The sequence below is a fragment of the Embiotoca jacksoni genome, unplaced genomic scaffold, assembly GCF_022577435.1.
Source record: "Embiotoca jacksoni isolate LCO1_2020_lvr unplaced genomic scaffold, fEmbJac1.0.p SCAF_1, whole genome shotgun sequence".
NCBI classification, from domain to species: Eukaryota; Metazoa; Chordata; class Actinopteri; family Embiotocidae; genus Embiotoca; species Embiotoca jacksoni.
The window spans coordinates 25,096,055-25,117,844 of NW_027185229.1; the positions used below are offsets into that span (position 1 = coordinate 25,096,055).

Here is a 21,790-nt window from a genome sequence, read left to right on the forward strand (position 1 = left end):
CACACAGTAGCCATGAGGCACCAGTCATAACCACCGTTCCTAATCACACCACCTCCTCCATCTTTCAACCTTCATCGCCCGAATGTCAAATATGAAATCGTGTGATTGTACAGGAATGTGTGAATGCAAGGTGAATTGATTGTTAATGTGCCTGAGCGCATTTGACTGTCGGACCCCACAAGCGTGTAACTATGACCAAAAGAATCAAATATTATAGTCCCTCTTTCGTTTTTCCAAGTGACTCCAGGAATGAAGATTTATATTGATCCGTTCACGTATGAGGACCCCAACGAGGCTGTGAGGGAGTTTGCCAAGGAGATTGATATATCCTGTGTGAAGATTGAACAGGTCATTGGTGCAGGTAATGGAAAAATCTGACTGAAACGTGCATGGAATACATCGTGTTGTTAGCTGATTTCTAAATATAAGTAGAAACACGAAATCTGCTATTAGTTGCTCATGTAACTCTTGAGTTTAATCGAGCGTTTTGTTTTTTCCCCACGTAACGTTTGTGCAGGAGAGTTTGGGGAAGTGTGCAGTGGCAACCTAAAGCTCCCAGGTAAGAGGGAGATGTTCGTGGCCATTAAGACTCTGAAGTCCGGCTACACAGAAAAGCAGAGGCGGGACTTCCTGAGCGAGGCCAGCATCATGGGCCAGTTTGACCATCCTAACGTCATTCATCTGGAAGGCGTGGTCACCAAGAGCAGTCCGGTCATGATCATCACTGAGTTCATGGAGAATGGGTCTCTGGACTCCTTCCTCAGGGTGAGCAAGCATATTTTTTTTTACTATTCTTGTTGTTTCTATGCCAAGCGGCAACCAAAAGTGACATCACCCAATAGTTTGGAAACGGCTGTTATGAAGCCTCGAGTTCGGATTTTGGCCGGCGACATCTTGCCAGTTCAGAGCGGTTTGGAGCCGAAAGTGACCGCATTTGGACGAGCTGGGGAGGAGCTAGCGGTCGATCTGATTGGAAACCTGGCAAGACTATGTCCCGCCCACTGATAGCTGTAACGTGACTGCATCACAGGCCTGTCAATCAAACAGACACTCCCCAAAAACCACAGCCTTTTGAAGCTTAATTTCTAGTTAATGACGGGATTATTTTTAGATGAGCCGCCAGAAAACGAATAAGAAAGTGTGAATTTAGCTAGAAAACCCAAAAAACTCGTGGAACAAAATGTATTGACTTAGAATTTGATGAGACTAGTTGAATGGGAGTCTATGGAGCCGGAGGCCTTTTGGAGCCGACCTCTAGTGGCACTCGGTGGTATTGCAGTTTAATGCACTTCCGCATCGGCCTCATTTTTCAGACCCGGAAGCTACGAACACTTTTATGTACAGCCTGTGGTCTGACTGATAATAATGCAATTATTTTCAACAAATTAAACTAATTTGTGATGTACATAGTATTAAATAAACTCTGGTTTTACCATTGCACAATAATATTGAAATATTAATCATTACTACTAATAGTTGGCCATATGGTCTAATAATGTTTGATATCAGACTGACATCGAAAGAAATTACACTACACTTGAGCTGTTTGTGCTAACAGTAACGTTAGCTTCTCGAACTGACAGGACGAGCTGCTTCACTGCTTTGAAGCTTGGAGGTCTCAATTCAAAGCCTTTATTGAGACAAGCTGAGAAAGTTGATATGGCGATCTCGGCTTAATGAGGGTTTCTGATGACTCTGTCCAACGTTGTCTGTTTCGCTACACAACTGCCGAGCTATCTGCTAACTACCTGTCAAAAACTGCTGAGAGGCGATCACCCCCGCTATGCAAAGACAGTATTATTTATCAGAAAACAAGCTAAGGTTTTTTTTTGTTTAGTTGCCAACTCGCAGAATTAACGTTAATTAACTGCACCTGAGTAAATTTACCACCAACAGTTGTTGGATAAAATAAACAGTTGTCTGTTGCACATTCCTCCACCTCTGGATATCATTAAAACATTGTTAATTACAGTTTGTTAAGTCCGACCGAAACTTTTAAATTGCATTGTTTTGGCGATTTGTAAGTTGCTCTCTCTCAAATTGTATTTTTAATATTAAAACTTTGTCCGACCTTATGGCACTGAACCTCGGTTGTTCAGACACCCGACAATAAAGGATTCCCCCACTCACACACACACACACACACACACACACACACACACACACACACACACTCTTGCACTTACACACACTCGGCCAACAATTTGACCCGGTTTATCCGCTCATTCACCGCAGTTCAAGTAAGCATTCACATCATCTCTGCCGTTTACAGTTTCTATCATGAGTTACTTCGAGGTATTTTTTTCATCACAGATTATCTAGCTCACCTCTTAATACTGATTTATGACTTCTTTTTTTTTATGTGCATTTACACTTCCTCCATTTACACCTCTCGCAGATTATGCTGTTGCACGTATGGATCGTGTGTTGTGTATAAGGAAAGATGGCGCTTACTCCCACTCAACTAAAGTGAAGTCAAAATATCCCAGATACTGGTGCTGCCATCTTGTCTTGGTGACATCATCTGGAACCAGAGTTTCTCAGAGCAGCTGTCAATCACAACTTTCCACTGCTTATTTTATAGAATCAAATAATTACTTAGAACCAAACTCATTTTTGGGATAAACTTATTTGAAGCGTACTTTTTAGTTTGTCCTATCTCACATCCACTAACATGAAGTGGGCAGGTTTATGATGACCTGCAGTGCAATCATCCACCAGGGGGCGATGGAGAGGTTTTGGCTTCAATTTTGTGGAGCTGACATGTCATCCGTCTTCCTACACAGTATAGATGTAGAAATATCACATTCTTTTTTTTTTTTTCCCCCACTACTCCCTGACAAGACATATGCACTGCTCACAAGTTCATTGCATTTTAATTTTCATAATCTTACAAGAGACGGATATTACAGCCAACCGGCCATGCTCCCCCATTTATGACCCGCATAAATAATTCAAATACTTTGCAAGTGTTAAAATGAGATGTCAGATGTTTAAAAATGAAGCTTGCTATGAGATGAAATGTCACACAACCCTTCACTATCTGTCTTGAGATGTGGAATAAAAACAAATCTTTTGGGCTAATGCTTTTTTTTTTTCCTGCTTTCATCTGCTCTAATTGCTCACTTTGCGTTTTTGGAACGAGCAGAAACTGGCCTCTGATTTATGTAAACGGGGGAAGTATTATTATCGAAAATTGGGTTATTTTTAAGTAAATCAGAATAGATTTTTAGGAATTTATTGAGCACAGAAAATGGAAGTGTACAGTAGTTGGCGCAAGACGGCCACATTATAATTTAATTTAAGCTGTTTCCTTTCTTGAGGTGAAAAGTTGGGCTTTGTTGTGCACTTATAGTAGCACTACAAGGTTGTTGTTTGGTAGTCACAGTATATGCAGCTCAGAAATTACCGTTATTAAAGAGCTGAGCAGAACTATTAAGCTGCCTGAAAGCAGTTTCTACCCCTTTAAATAATTTCCATCAGTTTAATACCCTCCCTGGTTGTCAGTTTAAGCCTCCTACTCCGAGACTACATCAAAACCATCCTCAAGGAAAACAGGCATTCAAGCTCCTGTCAGCACGCTGCTCAGCCGGGGTTCACAGTCGCTATTTGTATTCTGCCTCCGACCTCTGAGACGCAGAGCATCGGCTCTTTCTGCAATTTGATCTTGTGGTGAAGGGTGTTTGTGTATATGTAGATGTCTGCTAAATATATTTGGCAGGGCATTGTATTGAAAACAACAGAGAACCTCTGCAGCACCTCACGGTGACAGTTTATGACAACAACTGCTGACAGTGTCAAAGCTTCTGAGCATGTTTGTGTCTCCTCTGAGGTGATTGGTGGGTGGCTGTTTAAAATGGTCACTGCAGTCTGTACTGCGCTGCCTGCTGAGGGATTTTCTCCACTGCTGCCTCCTGCTGACAAACCTGCAGGGGGGGTGGGGAGAGCAGGAATCCATCAATCAGAGCCAGGTTGCTACATAGAGCCATCTATAAGCTGTGAAAGTGAGGAGGAGAAAAGTCTTTGATTGAAAACATTATTTTCATATATATTACAGAAGAATTTATTCCAGCTAACCTGATCCTAAAGACTTTGGAGGAATCCTTCCAATTAAAGTATATGCAAACACAGCTCTCCGATTAGGTGGCAGTATGTATTTGTGAGAAAGGTTTAATGAATAATGCATTCTGCTTAATTGCTGTGGTACACGAGGAGCAGCAGCTTGACGTGAGGAGAAGCATCCACTCGGCTAATGAGCAGCAAAGCGCTTGAAAGAGAAATAGGCCGGAGGAATTTGGCTGTGCTCTGGGCCTTTGCTCGGCTGCCCCTCCGATTCCCTCCCCGAGCCTTTCTGTCTGTCCACACCCGACCCCGAGCTCCCATGCGCCATTCTCTGGAAGCTCTCTGTTTTCCGGGCGTCGTGGTGGGTGGTGGGGAGAGTGCAGGTGTGCGCAGTTGGAGGCACAGCTGCACCACTGCTCCAGACACTCCCCGAGCATGGGGTAAAGCCCTCACCAAGACCGGGGAGGAGAACAGCTGTAGACAGTCAGCCAGACCCGGCTCCGTCCCGCCCAGCCCCGCCGAGACCAGTTAAGCTCAACCCAAAACTCACTGCTGGTGTCCTGAAGAGTTGCTTCAGGGAACCTAATACTTAAAAGTTACTTTTCTACATTAAACCTGTACGGTGTGGGTTTCAGTCAAAACATTTTTTTTTTTTATCTGACTAAAGGAAGTATGACAATTTGTTATATATATATATATATATATATATATATATATATATATATATATAACAACATTTATATGAAGCGCATGGATGAATTCTAAAGGAATAATTACTAGAAAAAAATAACCTTACATTTTTTGAGTGAAACACATTTTTGATATTTTATTTTATGACAGTCTGCTCTGCCACAGACCTTTTTGCCTCTTAACACTAGAGTAGGACACAACAAGGATGTTTAAAAAAAAAAAAAAAGGTTGGGATAAAAAGGTTGAGGCAAAGCATTTCAAGGTTCATATAAAAAAAATTAAAAAAATAACAACCTAAAAAAATAAACTTTTCGCAGGCAGTTTTTTATCTTTGGTGTGATTAGAAATTGAAATTCATGTGATGAACTGACTGTCTGCCCACATTATTAGTTGGACATTTCACAGAGCATCTCCTGTTTATAACCCACTTCCAACTATAAAGTTTTGTAACGCTATAAATCTGTTTTACAGCAAAACGATGGACAGTTCACTGTGATCCAGCTTGTCGGTATGCTGCGTGGCATCGCCTCGGGCATGAAGTACCTCGCCGACATGAATTACGTGCACCGTGACCTTGCTGCCCGGAACATCTTGGTCAACAGTAACCTCGTGTGCAAGGTGTCCGACTTCGGCCTCTCGCGCTTCCTGGAGGACGACACGTCGGACCCTACGTACACCAGCGCTCTGGTATGAAACTTTCAAATCTTACCTTCCCCTCAGACCCCCATTCATTCAGAGTTTCAGAGGTTAAACCCCAGGCCTGCCGTACACACTACAGTGCACTCCCACACTGCTCCCCCTGTCAGGACCGGCATCGCTCCCTCACCTGTTGCTCCTCCTCCTCCAGTATTTCATGTGCGCCACTTTCCTCCCAGGGGTTTTATTATATCCATCTCCCAGTGTGGATTACCATCAGCATTGTTACCGTGAACGGTGTCTCTCTCCGGAGCCAGGACACTGTGACGGTCGGGTTTCGGTCTCGCTTCCCTCGCTGAGGTTGCGCCCTTTGTGTTCACAGGGAGGCAAGATCCCTATCCGATGGACTGCGCCTGAAGCTATCCAGTACAGGAAGTTCACCTCTGCCAGTGATGTGTGGAGCTACGGGATCGTCATGTGGGAAGTCATGTCCTACGGGGAGCGGCCTTACTGGGACATGACCAATCAAGATGTATGTATTCAACTTTTTAAATTTGATTTTGAGTTCCCCCTTAAACATTTTTAGATGAGGCCTGTTCACACATTCATATTTTTGTCTTCCTGAGTTTCATTACAGCCTAAAATTCCCCAGAGATGCATTTTTATCACTGTCTGCTTCCCCTCAGCTAAGCAGCAGCCTTCACACATGGGTTTTATATGTCAATCCCCCCGCACTCACCAAAGACACATAATCGGATCATTTGCGATGCACAGCAGTGCTCAGTGGACAATTCTTTGCTCTTGACTGGAGCCTCCGTTTCCTATCTCCCTCTGGGTAGCGGAGGAGAGAGCAAATTATGGGGAGAGATAATGAAAATAGTTTCAAATTGAAAGTGAGAACACTAATGTGCTAAGAGGGACCGAGGATCTCCACGGTTATCTTATTAGCAGCTCCAGATAGTGTTTCTGCTCCATCGGGGTCCTCGTTTGGAGGTCTCATGAATGAGATTAATCTGGGTCTGAATGGAGCTTCTTTTAATGGCCTTTATAATGAGCAGGGGGATTGCGCGTCCTCGTCACAAGTGTCCTCTGGGTTGTTCCACTCTGTTAACTGTGCGCCACCTCTGCGTGCTCCCTCGACCAACAACATCGACGGACCGAGTCAGACATATCTTTAAGGTGGCTTTATGGAGAGAGAGCATTAAATACAGTGTCGAGGCCAAGCGATGAAGTCACCGCTGGCAGAGTGCAAGTGGAAATGTGAAGTTGGTGGAAGAAGGTTTATGGTTGTACTGACCTAACTGCTGTTTCACAACTCTTCTTAAGGGGAACTAATGCGGTGATTTGTGCACAAATGTATATATTTATACATTTATATGTATTTGTGTTTAAATAATATCTATAATTGAACAGTTATGCCTCTAAGGCAGTAATGCACTTACTGTAGTAATGAGTGCAGCAGTTGTTCTCACCATGTGGTGGGAGGCACAGATGCATTTGTAATGGTTTCTTTACAGGAAGCATTAGTGCCAATATTCACTTCATATTACACACGACTGTACTGAAGTCTGAGTTACTACGCAATGTATTTATTATAAACTCATGGCATCCTGGGTCATGTCAGTGGTGGAAAGCAACTTGTACATTTGCTCACCTCTGTCTGTTAGTAAAAAAAACAAGGGACTTGAACTTTACTCAAGTACAGTATTTCAATTTTGTAGGAGGGAAATATTTCACTGTACTTTTTACTCCACTGTATTTATTTTGTCAGCTGAAGTTCGTGAAAATATGAACTTTTAAAAAATGCCTACATCGTAAAATATCAAAACAATGATAAACAAAATAAAATTACGAAGTTTAGAAAAAAAAGTCAAAGTAAATGTACACAGAATTTTTTTTTTTTTTTTTTTTTTTATCTTCCTCACAACACCTCAAGTTTATCTTGCGTGCCTTTCTGGGGGACCCGACCCCTGGATTGGGAACCATTGGCGTGAATCAAGCAAACTAATTGCACAAACTACTTAAAACTGACTCCACCTGACCAGCTAACAATAAAAAGCTGCTGCTAATAACAATCTACTAATGTAATAATGTATTGTTTGGGACTTTTTTTTTTTTTTTTCTTACAGTCCATTTTGTTACAAATACCTCCATACTTAAGTAATTTAGAATGCAGGTATTGCAGTATTTTACATTATTGTATTGGTATTTTTACTTAAATAAAAGGACACCAGTGCTTCTTCCAAAACTGGACCGTACACTCTCTCCTCTCCATCAACCCGTCTCCTCTTTGTGTAGAGCCTCCTAGCGACCCTCAGAGATCTCTGTCTCCCCCTGCAGGTCATCAACGCCATCGAGCAGGACTACCGGCTGCCCCCACCCATGGACTGTCCCAGCGCGCTGCACCAGCTCATGTTGGACTGCTGGCAGAAGGACCGCAACAACCGGCCCAAGTTCAGCCAGATCGTTAACAACCTCGACAAGATGATCCGCAATCCCAACACGCTGAAGGCCATGACCCCGTTATCTTCAGGGTGGGTGACGAGAAGGCTGCTGATCAAATTTGTTTTATGTGGTGTTCGCTTTGTCGGCAGTAAAATATCAACATGTATGTTTTTCTCTGTGTGGTATCTGCATATCTCATCTCTATAGGCGCCCCACAAGACAGCCTTTGATTGTAGCATCACGCCACACTGATGCGCAACGTCTAGAACAATATAATGCATAAGAGTCGCTTCTTTTTCCCTCTTTGCAACAGGAAATTCAAGCTCCTGCTGCAGTGTCATCCGTGGCACAGTTCGCCTTTTGCCGAACACAGTGTCTCTTGTTTTTCCTGGCGCCGAGCGGTTATGTAAATTAAAGCCTTTTGGTTTGATAGATCCGATCCTTCCCACGAACGCTTCAGGCAAATCCTGGATTGAAGCAGTTGTGCAATTTTTAAAAAAACAAACAATTTCTAGCATGGTTTTTTTTTTTTTTTTTTTTTTTTTTTTTTTGCTCTGGGTGTTAGTCTCCTTTTAGAGCCAGGGTTTACTGATTTCCATTATCCCCGTCTGTACTTTCATTTGTGGTGGAGTGCAGGACCAAGGGCCAGATTTTCCACAGACACTGAGTGAATATATTGGCTCCCTGAAGCCTATCACTTCATTTGGAAAATATCCTTTATAAGGAATCAGCTTGGAAAATACTGGTTCACGGATAAAGCCGGCGGGACTCTCGAAGAACTGTTTTGAAAATGTAATGTAATAATTCATGTTTGAATCATACGCAGGTGGTCTTGGCCGACTCTGACGTTCAGACCTGCCACTGTGTATTATCATTACTCTAAACGGCTCCTCCTCGTGTCCTCCCATCAGTGTTCATCTCCCTCTCCTGGACCGCAGCATCCCAGACTTCTCCAGCTTCAGCACTGTGGACGAGTGGCTGGACGCCATCAAGATGGGCCAGTACAAAGACAACTTCGCCAGCTCTGACTTTTCTACATTTGACGTGGTGTCTCAGATGACCATGGAGTAAGTGCCGATGATTCCTGGTATTCTGGGTCTGATAACCATCAGGAAAAAGGTCACAGGGAGCGGGTTTTGATGTACCTCATATATTCCCGAAACCTGGAAGAGCACCAGACTCTGCCTCTGGCCCGTTATAATAATTACCGGCTCTGCATGTAATTAGCAGATCGTAATATTGCAGTTGCGAGGCTGAGCAGCGGGCACAATAGCTGGGAGCCATAACAGTGGCCTTTATTCTCTGCCATGTGTTTGGCAGGCCTCTCTTTGACCTCCGTTTAAAGATTAAGAGGAAACATCCGACTATGGGGCTGGTTAGCTGAGACACTGGGAAGAAAAATCATCCCAAAGACATCAAATATAGTCATGTGAAGAAGGTCACTTGTAAAACTCGTTTCCTGTCAGCGGATAACAGTCTCATGAGATTAACCCGCAGAGATGTTGAGCTTCAATTCTTTGAAACAAAGCAGATAATAATCCAAAAGTGTGATCACTGTTGAGGTCCAGCAAAAGGAGAGAAGTGTCTCATCGTTTTATAGAAACAGTGAGAACGTGGTGTTTTGGGATGATGTCACCGCCTCAGTACGACGCACAACTGTTCATATTTGGCATCAAACCGTCACCCCGGCAACAATTGTTGTGTCTGAGATAGACTCAAGGGAAAGAGATGTTGTGAATTTGTCGTTCGTTGTGGCGGCGAGGGATTAATGCGGATAACCACATCAGCCGGGACGTCTGAGTCGCAGAAAAACCGACGTTCAAACATTGTTCTGTGATTATTTAAGCTTCCGGCTTCTGAGATGTTTGAACACACAACTGTTTCCAGTCAGGATGACGATGTTTGCTGTCTGTCTTCCAGTACTGTTACATGTCTTTTCTCTTGTCAGGCCTTCATGTCTTATTGCGTCTTATTGTGCCGTGATGTGTTTTTACCAGTTCCCGATTGAGACTTTTTAGCTTAACGCGAGGTTGTCTTTTCAGACAAATAGGTGGGCATAAAGACAGACAGACAGACAGACAGAGGGACGGACAGACAGACAGATGGATCCAGAAAGACAGTTTATAGCCTGACATCTGCTTCTGTCTACACCCACAGTGACATCCTGGGGGTTGGTGTGACGTTAGCAGGCCATCAAAAGAAGATCCTGAACAGCGTCCAGATGATGCGGGCACAGATGAACCAGATCCAGTCGGTGGAGGTTTGACCCTCCCGAGTGGAGCAGAGGGGGTAAAAAAAAAAAAAAAAAAAAAAAATTTAAAAAAAAAAAGGTGGTTGGGATGCAGGGCTCTGGGCGTGGAGGATGGAGTGGATGGGTTTTTTTGGGTTTTTTTTTTTTTTTTTCTCGCGTGACAGTGTGTCTGGTCTTCCCACCAGGCGGCCATTCATCTCCCCCCCTCCCCCCCGTTTCCTCTCTCCACTTCCCTCCCTCCTCCTCCTCCTCCTCCTCCTCCTCTCACCCTGACCTCCCCCTCCATCCTCGGGGGAATCAGCTGTGGAGAGTTGCGAAAACTAAAGTCCAGGTGTGGAAGCATCAGACGGCCCACAGCCGACCCACCTCATAGAGCCAGACATGCGGGAGGTTAGAAGTGACCAGCAACACATTTTTCAATCTTCCACCAATTTTCATTTGATGTTGAACATTTTTTTTTTTTTGGTTTGTTTGTTCTGATAATTTTGTAAAGAATTTTTTAAAGAAAAAAGAAGAAAAACTGAAAAAGGAAAGGAGTTTATCTAAATTTATAGATGATATAAGGTTGTACACTAGACGAACTGAGTAGGAAAGCTACCCTTTAAAAGGGCACAAAAAAAAAAGAACAAAAAAAAAAAAGAAAAGAAAACAAGGAAGAGTTGAGGAGACTATCCTCGACACGGTGTGGATCTTGTCTTTGTTTTTGATTCTGGACATCTCGTGGAAACGCAGAGCTCTCCGTGGCCTTGTGAAAGGCGAACTGTGGAGGAGACTGGGGGGACCCGACGTGCACGCCCAACTGTTTCCACAGGTAAAACAAAACAACCATGAAGTGGAAAACTTTTGGCAAAGACTGATGTAAAAAAAAACAAAAAAAAACGCATTCAATCAGACTGACAAGTCACACGGTGAAATCAACAGTCAAGAAAAAGATTTTTTTTTTCTCGTTTCCAGTAATTTTCTATATTGTGTGACATTTTGTGATGAAGATTCCCTCTCACCATGCTTCCTCTCACTGAAGACGAAACGACAAGTTTGTTTCTTTTCTGTCATTCTTTCACGGTGAATTATTCACAGCCTGCCAAATAGAACTTCTTCTCTTTTGCACCCCGGTCATGATCCTGTACTGTACATATCAGATGCACTTGACCTGCCATAACACGACGACTCAGAGACGGTTATTATAATGGATCAGTTCAGGAGCAGAAGAGCTGACCGCCGGGAGGATTTTTGAGTTGGTGTCATCTTCAGTTTCTCTCCTTCATTTGTGAAAAAAAAAAAAAAAAACAACACAAAAAAAAACAACAACAGCAAACTGGCTTCCTACACAGACTCACGCAAAAAGAAACAGGTTCTACTGTTTGCGTCCGAGTCCGCATACGTGCCGTGTGTCGTCCCGCGCCCTCCCTCGTGTTGCTCGTCTCCGGTGCCGTCTGCGCACACGTTGCAGTCGCTCCTGAAGCGTCGGGACTCGCGTTTGATAGCATGCTGAGTGAGTGCTTCATTTCACACTGCTTTGATTTGCTGCAATTACTAGAATCTGTTTGTTAAGAGCTTTGATTTGACACAATTTACAGAGTATAACGTGGCTGCATTATAGTCAGTGTTCTTCTTCCAGTTTTGAAAAGACATTTTTTTTTTTGGTTTTTTTTTATGTTTAAAGTGTTAAAGTTTTCACAGCACACGTGGTTGTTTCACACACACACACACACACACACACACACACACGCACACACGCACACACGCACACACAGTCATGAATAGACTTTACAATCAGGCATTCACTGAATGAAAAACAAAAATGCAACGTGTTATATTATTGCAATCTCTGTATGGGTATTATTGAATAGTAATTATTACTTTTAGATTTATTTTTTTTTCTGCACTGTCTGACTCCAGCAAACCTTCTAGATCTTCCATCAAAGCTTTGAATTTATTTTTGAAAACATGAAGTTGGCGCTCAGAACCATGTAGATAAACAGCATTTCCCTGTGACAGGCCTCGGTTTCATCTGAAAGACACTCTATAGTTTCCTGTGAACACTACCGAGCTGTCAATCATTGTTTGTTGTCGTCAGTTAACCCGTTGTACGGGTTATGGTGGGAAACATGGCGTTTGTAACAGTGTAGTGATCCCCCCCCCAGAGATGTGGAGTCAGGCAGGGGGTTTATGTACACAGCCAGTAAATGACATCAGGAGTGCGGAGCTCCCACTGGGCTGCGCTCCGAGACCTGACAGCCAGACACGGACGTCCAGCTGTGAGCCATCGGTCAGATGTGTCTGGTCGCAGCGGGGCGGCCGCACCCCGATCACAGCCGCTCCGTCCGGGCGCTGCTTCCCGCCCCGTCCTCTTGATCACACGCATGCCTGTCGGCCACCTGTCCGCCGCTTCCACTGATCTCCGCGCGGTTGTTCCAGCAGTTGTTCCGTTTCGTCTCGGCGCGTTTAAAAGCATCAACAGCAGCAGCAGGCGAACTGACAGTCATCAGCGAGGCGGTGGTGTCACGTCTCGTCCGGACGCTTTGTGCCGCCGAGCGCTTGGGAAAGATTCCTCCGGACCGGACGACGCTTCTTCCGTGTGCGCTTGTACCAAATCCTCAGATGTTGACCTGGATTCGTTTTTTTTTTTTTGTTTTTTTTTTTCACGCTGTCACTACAGACAGCTTTAGCACCAAAGCCCCGGTTACAGAAAGTGAGAAACCACAGTCACTGCACCGCTTGTCATCCCACCTTTCATTATCTCTGGCTGTCCATAGAATTAGAGGCCAAGACCGGAGAGATTTTGACTTCTTCTTTTTCCCGCTCTGCTCGGTTATTTTCATCCGCAGTGCAACACAGCGCCACAAATATTTCCCTGGAAGCTTTTCACAACATATGAAACTGGAGGAGGAGAATCATGAGCTGTTAAGTCATAGCTGAGAAGCGAGTGAGAAGTGATGCTGTGACCTAAATGCCACTGATGCCGACATGCAGTTTGCTTTTTTCTTTTTCTTTTTTTCTTTTTTTTGACTAAGCTTTAGATTATCTTCCCTTTCCATTTCTCAACACTTAACAGCTCATCAGTTTTATTTAGCCAGGTTGTATGTCTTCTCGTGCTGCAGAGAATATTCCCTCGTCAGGAAAAACACTTACTGTTCAAGAAGTTAAAGTCAAATACACACGAGTCTGGTTGGGGTTTCGCTCCAGTCCCATTAAAGCTCATTCAGATGCTTGTCCACGGACGCTGCCAAGACTTTGACTTATTAATCAAGCAATTATCCTTGACGTTTGCCTCAAGGAACTACCTTTAACAGGGTGGGCAGACATACTTATCGCTAGTGCTGAGTAGTGCTGAAATTGATTTAATGTTGCATACTGTCTGTATTTCCTCGCAGCTAAGAGAACACATTTTGTTGAGGTCTTGATGAACGGTTGGTTTCTTGTTTTCAATTTCATTTAAAGGATTTCTTTTCAACAAAACACTTGTTTGAAGGTGGAGGGATCGGAAGCACTGCATGAAGTATTTACTGTTATGTATCTTTTGATTATGACGGCACAAAATAGACGTAATGTTGCAGTTCAAGCTGAGAAACTGTCAGTGGCTCTTTAAATCCAATTTATGGATTATTAAAAAAAAAATTAAAAAAAAAATAAAAATCTATCGGGTTACTAATTCATGGGCGTATTTCTAAAAGAATTTCCAGTTAACGTGATAATTCTTTTATGGCATCTGAAATCAGGCTGAATATTTCATTTCGGTGAAATTACTGCCCATTAGCCTGCTGTAAATGATTTGTCAGAAGTGCAGTTGGATAAATCAGAATATCGGATCACTGGGAGAGTCGACGAGTTGTATATACAGAAAGGTCTTTGTGCGCTTTGTTTAACTCACTCGCTTATTTCCCCTTCAAAGCAGTTGCTTTCTACTGTTCACTATTCACAAACAGTGTCTATTATTTAACTTGCCAGGTGCAGTTTTAGTGTGAGATTTTACAACAACAGAAATATGCCAGCTACACTTGCAGACTTCTGCTTCCCCTGTTAAAAGAAAAAAAAGAAAAAAAAAACGTTTTTACAGTTTTCCTCTGGAAATTAAAGTCGATGCAGCGCGAGTGTGATTCCAGGGATGGTTTCACCCGTTTGCCGACTGCAGCTTTCAGCAAAACATATTGTACTTTCTCCTTTTACATCCGCGAAGCAAAGTCCGACCGCTCGGCCCTGCCCTCACCGCGTGCCAATTTTTTGTGAAGGACGGAGGAGAAACCGTTAAGTCTCAGTGTTACAGTTACATGACAGTGTGCATAACCACGAGCTGTGCCAGGCTCCAACCCACTGGGCCGCATTTAAAGCGCCACCTAAACTCCAGAGCTGAAGTCTGCCTCCTGTTGTGCGGCAGATTAGAAAATGGCTCCCGTTCCCAACGGCTGCAGCGCGAAGCACCGGAGCGCCCTCTACTGCCGCGGTGGTCGAACGTCGCTCGTTGGACCAGAGAGTGGGTGAACGCTGCGGCAGGCAGAGCTCCAGGGTTCAGGACACTTCAAGCTGCTGACGGACAAACGCCGGCTGCTGCTCCAAACAGGCCCGTTGTCTTTCCCTCTGTTGGACAAACTTCCGTACCACTACGGCAATCCTGCCACTTGTGTTCCTCTCTATGACCCCTGTGTTTCCCCTCTGTTGCCCCCCACCCCCTTTAGCTCCCTTTCCACCACTACCACTCTGGCTGTTGGTTCGTGCAGGCGGGGGATGTGTGCGCTCCCCTGGTCTGTTAAATGCCCACATTACAGACCAGTGCCGGTTCAGACCACTGTGACTGATGTGGGAGATCCTGTATTTCTGTATAAATGTATATTTGACTGTAACCCTGTGAATGATGTAACAATTTCATTATTTGTAATATTGTCATTGGTTTATTTTCTAAAAATGGAAAACCCAACTTGACTCTCCTCAATAAAAAAAAAAAAATAAGATCTGTTATAAAAAATGAAACAGTCATGGAGGTTATTCATTATTTATTCATTTAATGTCTTTATATTTATTTATTTGTGTACATTTCACAACTGAAACATGAGCGAAGCCCATTGCCATTTGGGGGATATCAAATTATTAGAAATTATTTTGAGATTTTTATTTTGCAAAATATATATTTACATGAAAAAAATGTCCTTTCGTGTAAAAACATAGTTGGCAGTAAACCTGATTGTATTCTGCAGAACCGAAGGCAACTAAGTAAGTACAGTTTAAAAAAAATATATATATTAATTTACAAGAAAACATTTTACAATTTCATGTTAAATCAATTTGGGGTTTATTTAAATATTAGTGGCACATTTTCAGTAAAAGTCATTTTTAGTAAAAGTCAAAACCCTGAATTTGTCCAGAATTCCATTATACTTTGTTAAATATTATGCGATAAAAAAAGGTATATGTATTTTTTTATGAATAGCATTTGAAATTTGCAGTTACAACAAAAGGGAACTCAAAACCAGGTCCAACTACACTCTCTTGATAATCTGTGAACTAGAAATCAACATGGAACTTTATTAAACTCTTTGCCAGAGAAACATCTAACTACACAGCTGCGGAAAAAAAGAGTTCCATCAATCTGAAGCGTCTTGCTTCTATTAGTCATTCCAGATAAATAAATCCAGTCGTAAAATCCTAACTTCTTAGGTTTTCTTGCTAAAACTAACTTTTCTAGCTAGCTTACTTTCCATAGATGTCATCACATTTTCTGTCTCTGCTCAGTGGTGTTTGGAATAGCTGAGCTATTTTTATTTTACATTTTTGAATTTATTCAATTGCAAAATGATTTTGTAGTCGATGGACACATAGCAAAGCAGATATACATTTAATTTCAATAAGTTGCAAAGAATCATAAAGTTCAGTTTCCTAAAAAAAAAAAATCTGAAATTGAGTTTTAGTTTTTGACATTTTCACCCTACAGCCCTTCACACTTATCCAAAGCAGAGTGCGGCATCTGCGTGTTTAAAGATCTTTGGCAATGATTTCTTGCAAATAGATTCATTACAGCCTCTCTATCAGTTTGAAAGCCTTTTCTTCACCTCCTCTTATTGCTCTCTGCCATTGCAGGTCAGATGTGCCAGCAGAGAATCCCATAATCTAAAATATTTATCATGGCATGAATTTTTATGGAGGTTTGGATGAAGAAAAAAAATAAAAAATTAAAAAAAGGAAGGAGAAAGAAAGATGATTAAACCTCCAGTGCTACAACTCTTGCATGAAGAACATTTCTGTCAGCTCGCATTCAGACTTGCAAAAACGAAAAAAAAAAAAAAAAAAAGTCCTGAATGAACAACTGTTCGGAACTTAAAAACTGTCGTACACCAATGCTAAAAGCAAATTTTTATGTCCACAAAAGCCGCATTGCATACACATCAAAATGGACTTACCAAAAAAAAAAAGCATCTGTGAATCTGGAGATCGTTTTTGAGGTCAAATGAAACATTTAGGAGTTAGCATCACTTCTCTCAGTGGATCCCGGAGCCAGACTGCTGCACATTGTTCTGTGGTTTTATGTCAGAAGTGATTTGACCAAGAGTGGCTCAGTTTCTTGAGTGTAGGTCAGACTCCCTTCACCTTGCCCTGAGATTTTGAAACCTCATTAGCGGCCGAAGCGTGAAAGGCTGGGACCCCGGCCCGACCCGGCGTGTGTTAAAAGATTTACCCCCCTGAGCAGGAGGGGGGGGGGGGGGAGTTTCAGGAGTTCAGTGGAGGAGGGGGGTGGGGGGGGGGGGACATGCTGCTATACGCCAAAGCCCTTTCACTGCTACCCCTCGACCACCCGTAAGTCCCCCCCTCCTCCCCCCAAACCTTCTTACACCTTGATGACTCAGGCCGAGCATGGGAACGAACCGGGAGAGGCTTTTCATCTGAGCTCTGAGGATCATAATGTACAACTGCGGGAGGAAAAGAGGGTGTGAGGGAGATTAGAGAGTGTTATGTGACTGATGGTAGCTGTTTCTGCAGCTACCGGGCACGAACCCAAAACTCAGAGTTTTTATTAAAGAACTTAAACTGTGTGTTTGAGTTGTGGGCAGACAGACAAAGATGTTTTTATAGCAGACTGATTGGTCAGCGGGGATGAGCAGGATTTGTAGAGCTGCCTCCAGTCTTCTACTTTACACTCGGCCTGTAAATTCGCAGTTACGGCCCTGCACGTGTCCTCAGCTGTCCTCCTTTGTGCCCAAAGCTTTTCAAAAACAGTCATGGAAACAAACTGCTCTTTTGCCAAGTAAAGATAATTCAGGGGTTGGGCCGTCCTGGAGGTTTATGGCAAGTCATCAGTTAGAATCAACCATGAATTAAAAATACTGAGATACATGAGAAATACTGGAAGGGAAAAAGATAGGTTTGATTATTTCTTTCACTTAAGAACAAAACAGTTTCATTCTTTAAACCGGAAAGGCAGCTTCTGGTGATACCTATTTGGCAAAAAAGTGACTCGTGCATGAATGTTGTGTGATTAAAAAGGTGCTACTGATTATAGACAGTGACCTATATCACCTGAATTCTTTTGTTTTCATTTCTTTTTTTGCTTTGCTTTTGCTTTTGTATTTACTTTTTGGGTTTTTGGGTTCTTTTTTTTTTTTTTTTTTTTTTTTTCTTTTCTTTTCTTTTCTAATAGTATATTTAAATGCATCCAATGAGATTGGTGGAAGAATTTTTAAGCCCAAGCCTTGAATTTCCAACCATCCACTTATAAAAAAAACCCCCAACAACCTACATAGCCCTTCTGTAAATGAAACAAAATAGATCACCAGCTCAGCGAGCTGGAATAACTGGCTCACAAACACTTATCCAACATCATCCATTTTCTCTTCGAAGTGAAATGACAATAACTGCAATTCCCCTTTTAAAATCAGTTCAAGGTTACCACTTCAGAAAAGTGGCTGCAGAACCTCTGGATCAAAATCTGGGACAAACAAACCAGAAATAAGTGCTTTTACAATACTGACTGGGTTTTTCACTTTCTAAAAAAAAAAAACATCTAGCCTGCAGTCAGAAAACTTAATAAGTTGATATTAAAACGGATTTCAATTATTTTTACTGTCTGGCAACACAAAAAGTCCTTACAAATACCTAATGACTTATAAAACATTGGGAAGAAGTTAGCATATATGCCATTAAAATGCTAAGTTGTAAATAGCACATGCGGTGCCAGGTTTGCCCAACTTTTTTTATGGTTGCTGGAGGCCTGTCTGAATTGCAACAAATGTCCCCCATTCACCAGAAAGTTTTGGAGTCACTGTGAATTTTCCATAATGGTGGCTGTGAGATGAAAAACTGTATGTGGCCACCAAGGACATAAAGACCAGAGTGAAAGAGTGAGGAAGAGTTCACCGGCTCATGTTGTGTGGAAAGACCTCCAAATGGGTCAGAACTGTCACAAGCCATTTCCATCATGTCCCGATCTCGAAACATGATGGAAAGTGGAGTTAGAATGAAATAAGACATAGTGATTCCTCCGGGCACAGGACGAATGGATCTGCTTACCATACAACTGCCCTTAATTGGCAAGAAGCTCAAAAGTTCGACCCCAGGAGCCGGATTTTAAAAGAGTTACGAGACAGTGGCTAATGCAGCACAGACTGCTAAAAGACCCTTTTACCCCGGATTGATGAATTAAAGCATCCAAGAAATGTGGACATCTGGCCTTGGAATATACGGAGAATTACATCCAGCTCTAACTGGACTCTGGTTCTGCTTAATGCAGCCCAGCATGTACAGTAAATAAGACTGAGAGGTTAATGTGGACCTTGCAGGGACCTCGGTTGTAAATAAAAGCCATGTTTGATCCAAGTTGCACACTGCAACGTTTAAACAGAAGCCATAACTCAAGGACAGACAACGGCTTTGTTACCGGTATTAATGATACGAAGTTGACAATTTCTGTTCCCATTAAAAACGGTTCCTTCACGTGGCACAGCAGGTGTTCACCTGCCGACGGAGATAATTGTAAAGAAACTGATTTTAATTACTGATTAATATGAATATTCATTCAGAAAATGTTAATCTCTTGTCGTAGTCAGGTGCACAAGTAAAACATACGACGACACGATGACATTTGTTTGGTCGCGGGGCACCGACGGCAGACATTTTCGCTGCAACACGGGGCGACACGTGAACTCTCGGTGACTGCTTTCAGAGGCCCTGAACCTCTTTCCTCCTTAGTTCCTTTCCACATGAGTTACACAACTCACAGATGCCACATCGTGTCGGGTGCAACTCCAAAGCGATCTCTTTCCCGTCCGGCAGAAACGCTCGCGGAGCTCCCATCTTCGCCTCCAGCACCAGGAGGGCGCAAAGCATGGCGGCACGACTCGGTGGGCGGACGTGGCTCGGGATACCTGTCTGACCTACATGACACCGTAAACGACACACTCCCGTGTACCACATTGACATTTTTACTGGTATTATTTTGTGCACTGTTGATATTATTTCAAGAAAACAATAATTTAAAAGACAATTCGTGTGTCACAATCAATTTGTTTGATAAGTTCATGTCTCCCGAGCAACATTTGTGCTGTTAAATCCAGTTCTTGGAATCTTGGCGGATTTCACAACAACAGATCTTGCGCCCCATCTAGTGGCAGAGATGCAGAATCACATCATCGCTGCTCGATTCACAGGTTTTCAGGTTCTGTTTTAACTCGGGATCAAACCAAATGTTCATACTCAACATAAAATGCTGTACCGAGTCGTATATATTGCAAACATCAAGCAGCACAAGCAGTCGAAACTCCAGCAACACTCGCAGTATGTACAACTTCAATATTAGACGAATGCATTCAGCTCGTGGCCTTCAGCAGGGTCAACCACAGACGATACGCAGAAACATGTTGGTCTAATATCAAAGTTAAAGGTAATAAATAAAGGTAATAAAACAAGGAAATGCAATTAAGTGCCTCACAAAAGTATGAAAAAGAAAAGATGCAAGAATTAGGAACATCGAACAAAGTGGAATTGTTGATCACCATTTGGCGAGTCGGCAGGTTTTTATTTCCATCCAATCACCACAGCAGCTGATTTCAGTGATTGCACATCCCTCTGAGGCTGAACATGTGCGAGTGAAAACAGCTGCTGGAAAGAAGAACTGCTGACTCCCGGGACCTCGACTGTGGATAGAGTAGCGCTTTAGAGAACAAAGAAATGTAATCAATAAAAAAGGGTCTGGCTGAAGTTTGATTTAATCAGTTGTTTCTGACAAAAAGTGTGATATATGTTGCTATTTCATTTGGACCGTCAGGTTCTGAAGAAATATAACTAGTTCAGAGATATATAGTAAGAAAATGCTTTATAAAATGGTGACTGTGAATATGTGACTGACAGCTGCAGGATGGGTCAGACTGGACGGGACACAAACTGTCATGTAAAGGCAAGAGCAGATAAAGCATCACAATTAAATCTCAAATCCAAATATTAGAGGCCAGCTTGTGTCCTACTGTTCCTGAAACCACCTTTAAACTTGCCCCAGTAAAGGTTCATGGGTTCAGCCCCTGCATGGGGTGTTTTTCTTTGTTTCATTTCATTTTAAATGAAATCGGCAGCAGAGGTCAAAGAAATATTCAGATCCTTTTCTGAACTAAAAGTAACAATAGAGCAATGCGGAAATACTCAATTACAAGTAAAAGTATATGTTAGTTTGACGCCCTTATTGTTAATAGTGATGCTACTGTTGTAGCTGCTGGATGCGTAGAACATTTGAACTGCTTTAAATACAGCGACACCAGATGACGGGGTTATAAGAAAGTACAAAATTATGAAAAATAATAAATAAATATAGAAAAACGTTCTGATCCACAAATCTGTTTTAAGTTTTGGCCTTTTTCTCGGATCTTTGATTTTTGGTGAGATACAAGATCATTTTGAACATTTATGGAAATGAAACCAAGAGAGAAGTTTAGAGGGGGAAAGAAAAACAAACAAAACAACACTATTTGGTGGAGCTGTTAACAATTCATGGACATCTGAAATGACCCAGACTCAGCACTGATGTTTGTCCGATGTCAGAGGCTGAAAACGTTGGAGACCACTGGTTCAGTCTTTAACAACGTGTTGTGTTTTAAAAGCACGTTACATTATCTTTTGTGTCAGATCTTCCATCTTAGAAGAAACTAAAGCTGTGAAATAGACGTAATGCACTAGAAAGTAACATATGTCTATGCAAAGGAATGGAAGTAGGCTATAGAGCATATATATAGATATATATTCAACTTCTCTCATCAAATCCAAAGTGATATATATGTATATGCTCTATGGCATATATGCCAATATATGCCATATGTATGTATATATATATATATATATATAAATAATAAATTATTTTAAATAATACGTGGGATTTTTGTATTATTATTATTTAAAATTTTAATATGTGGATACTCTAATTTATAATTTAAGAAATGAATACCAATACATGAATAAAAACAAAAAAAAAACCCAAATAAATAAAAACTAAAGCCAACATAGGTCACCTGATTCGGCTATTGGGCGCAGCCGCAGCGAATGGTTGACCTTAATTCCACTTCCGGTTAACCACAACGCAATTTACAATAACGTGTAGCGTTAGCATTAGCATTAGCACGTGGCCGGTTGTTGTTGTTGTTGTTGTTGTTTTTTTTTACAGGACATTTGCGAGTCAGCAGAGAAGTTTTGAACAAAAGTTGGACTCTTGAACCAGAAAACCTCACGTCGACCACCGGAGAT

The 21,790-nt window shown here is 42.2% G+C and overlaps 1 protein-coding gene across 4 annotated transcripts in view; it reads left to right on the forward strand.

The window, feature by feature from the left end:
* The window catches only part of ephb2b (eph receptor B2b), a 126,786-nt gene extending 111,482 nt beyond the window's left edge, over positions 1-15,304 (forward strand). For 2 of the 4 annotated variants that reach the window (XM_069149643.1, XM_069149652.1), the window contains exons 10-16: positions 239-361; positions 518-765; positions 5,224-5,439; positions 5,771-5,920; positions 7,729-7,922; positions 8,745-8,900; positions 9,991-15,304. In XM_069149643.1, coding sequence (XP_069005744.1) covers positions 239-361; positions 518-765; positions 5,224-5,439; positions 5,771-5,920; positions 7,729-7,922; positions 8,745-8,900; positions 9,991-10,099 — 1,196 coding nt within the window. In that variant the 3' untranslated portion in view covers positions 10,100-15,304. The remainder of the gene's footprint in view (positions 1-238; positions 362-517; positions 766-5,223; positions 5,440-5,770; positions 5,921-7,728; positions 7,923-8,744; positions 8,901-9,990) is intronic. The other 2 variants (XM_069149658.1, XM_069149667.1) reach the window with 1 other exon arrangement.
* Positions 15,305-21,790: the final 6,486 nt, after the last annotated feature.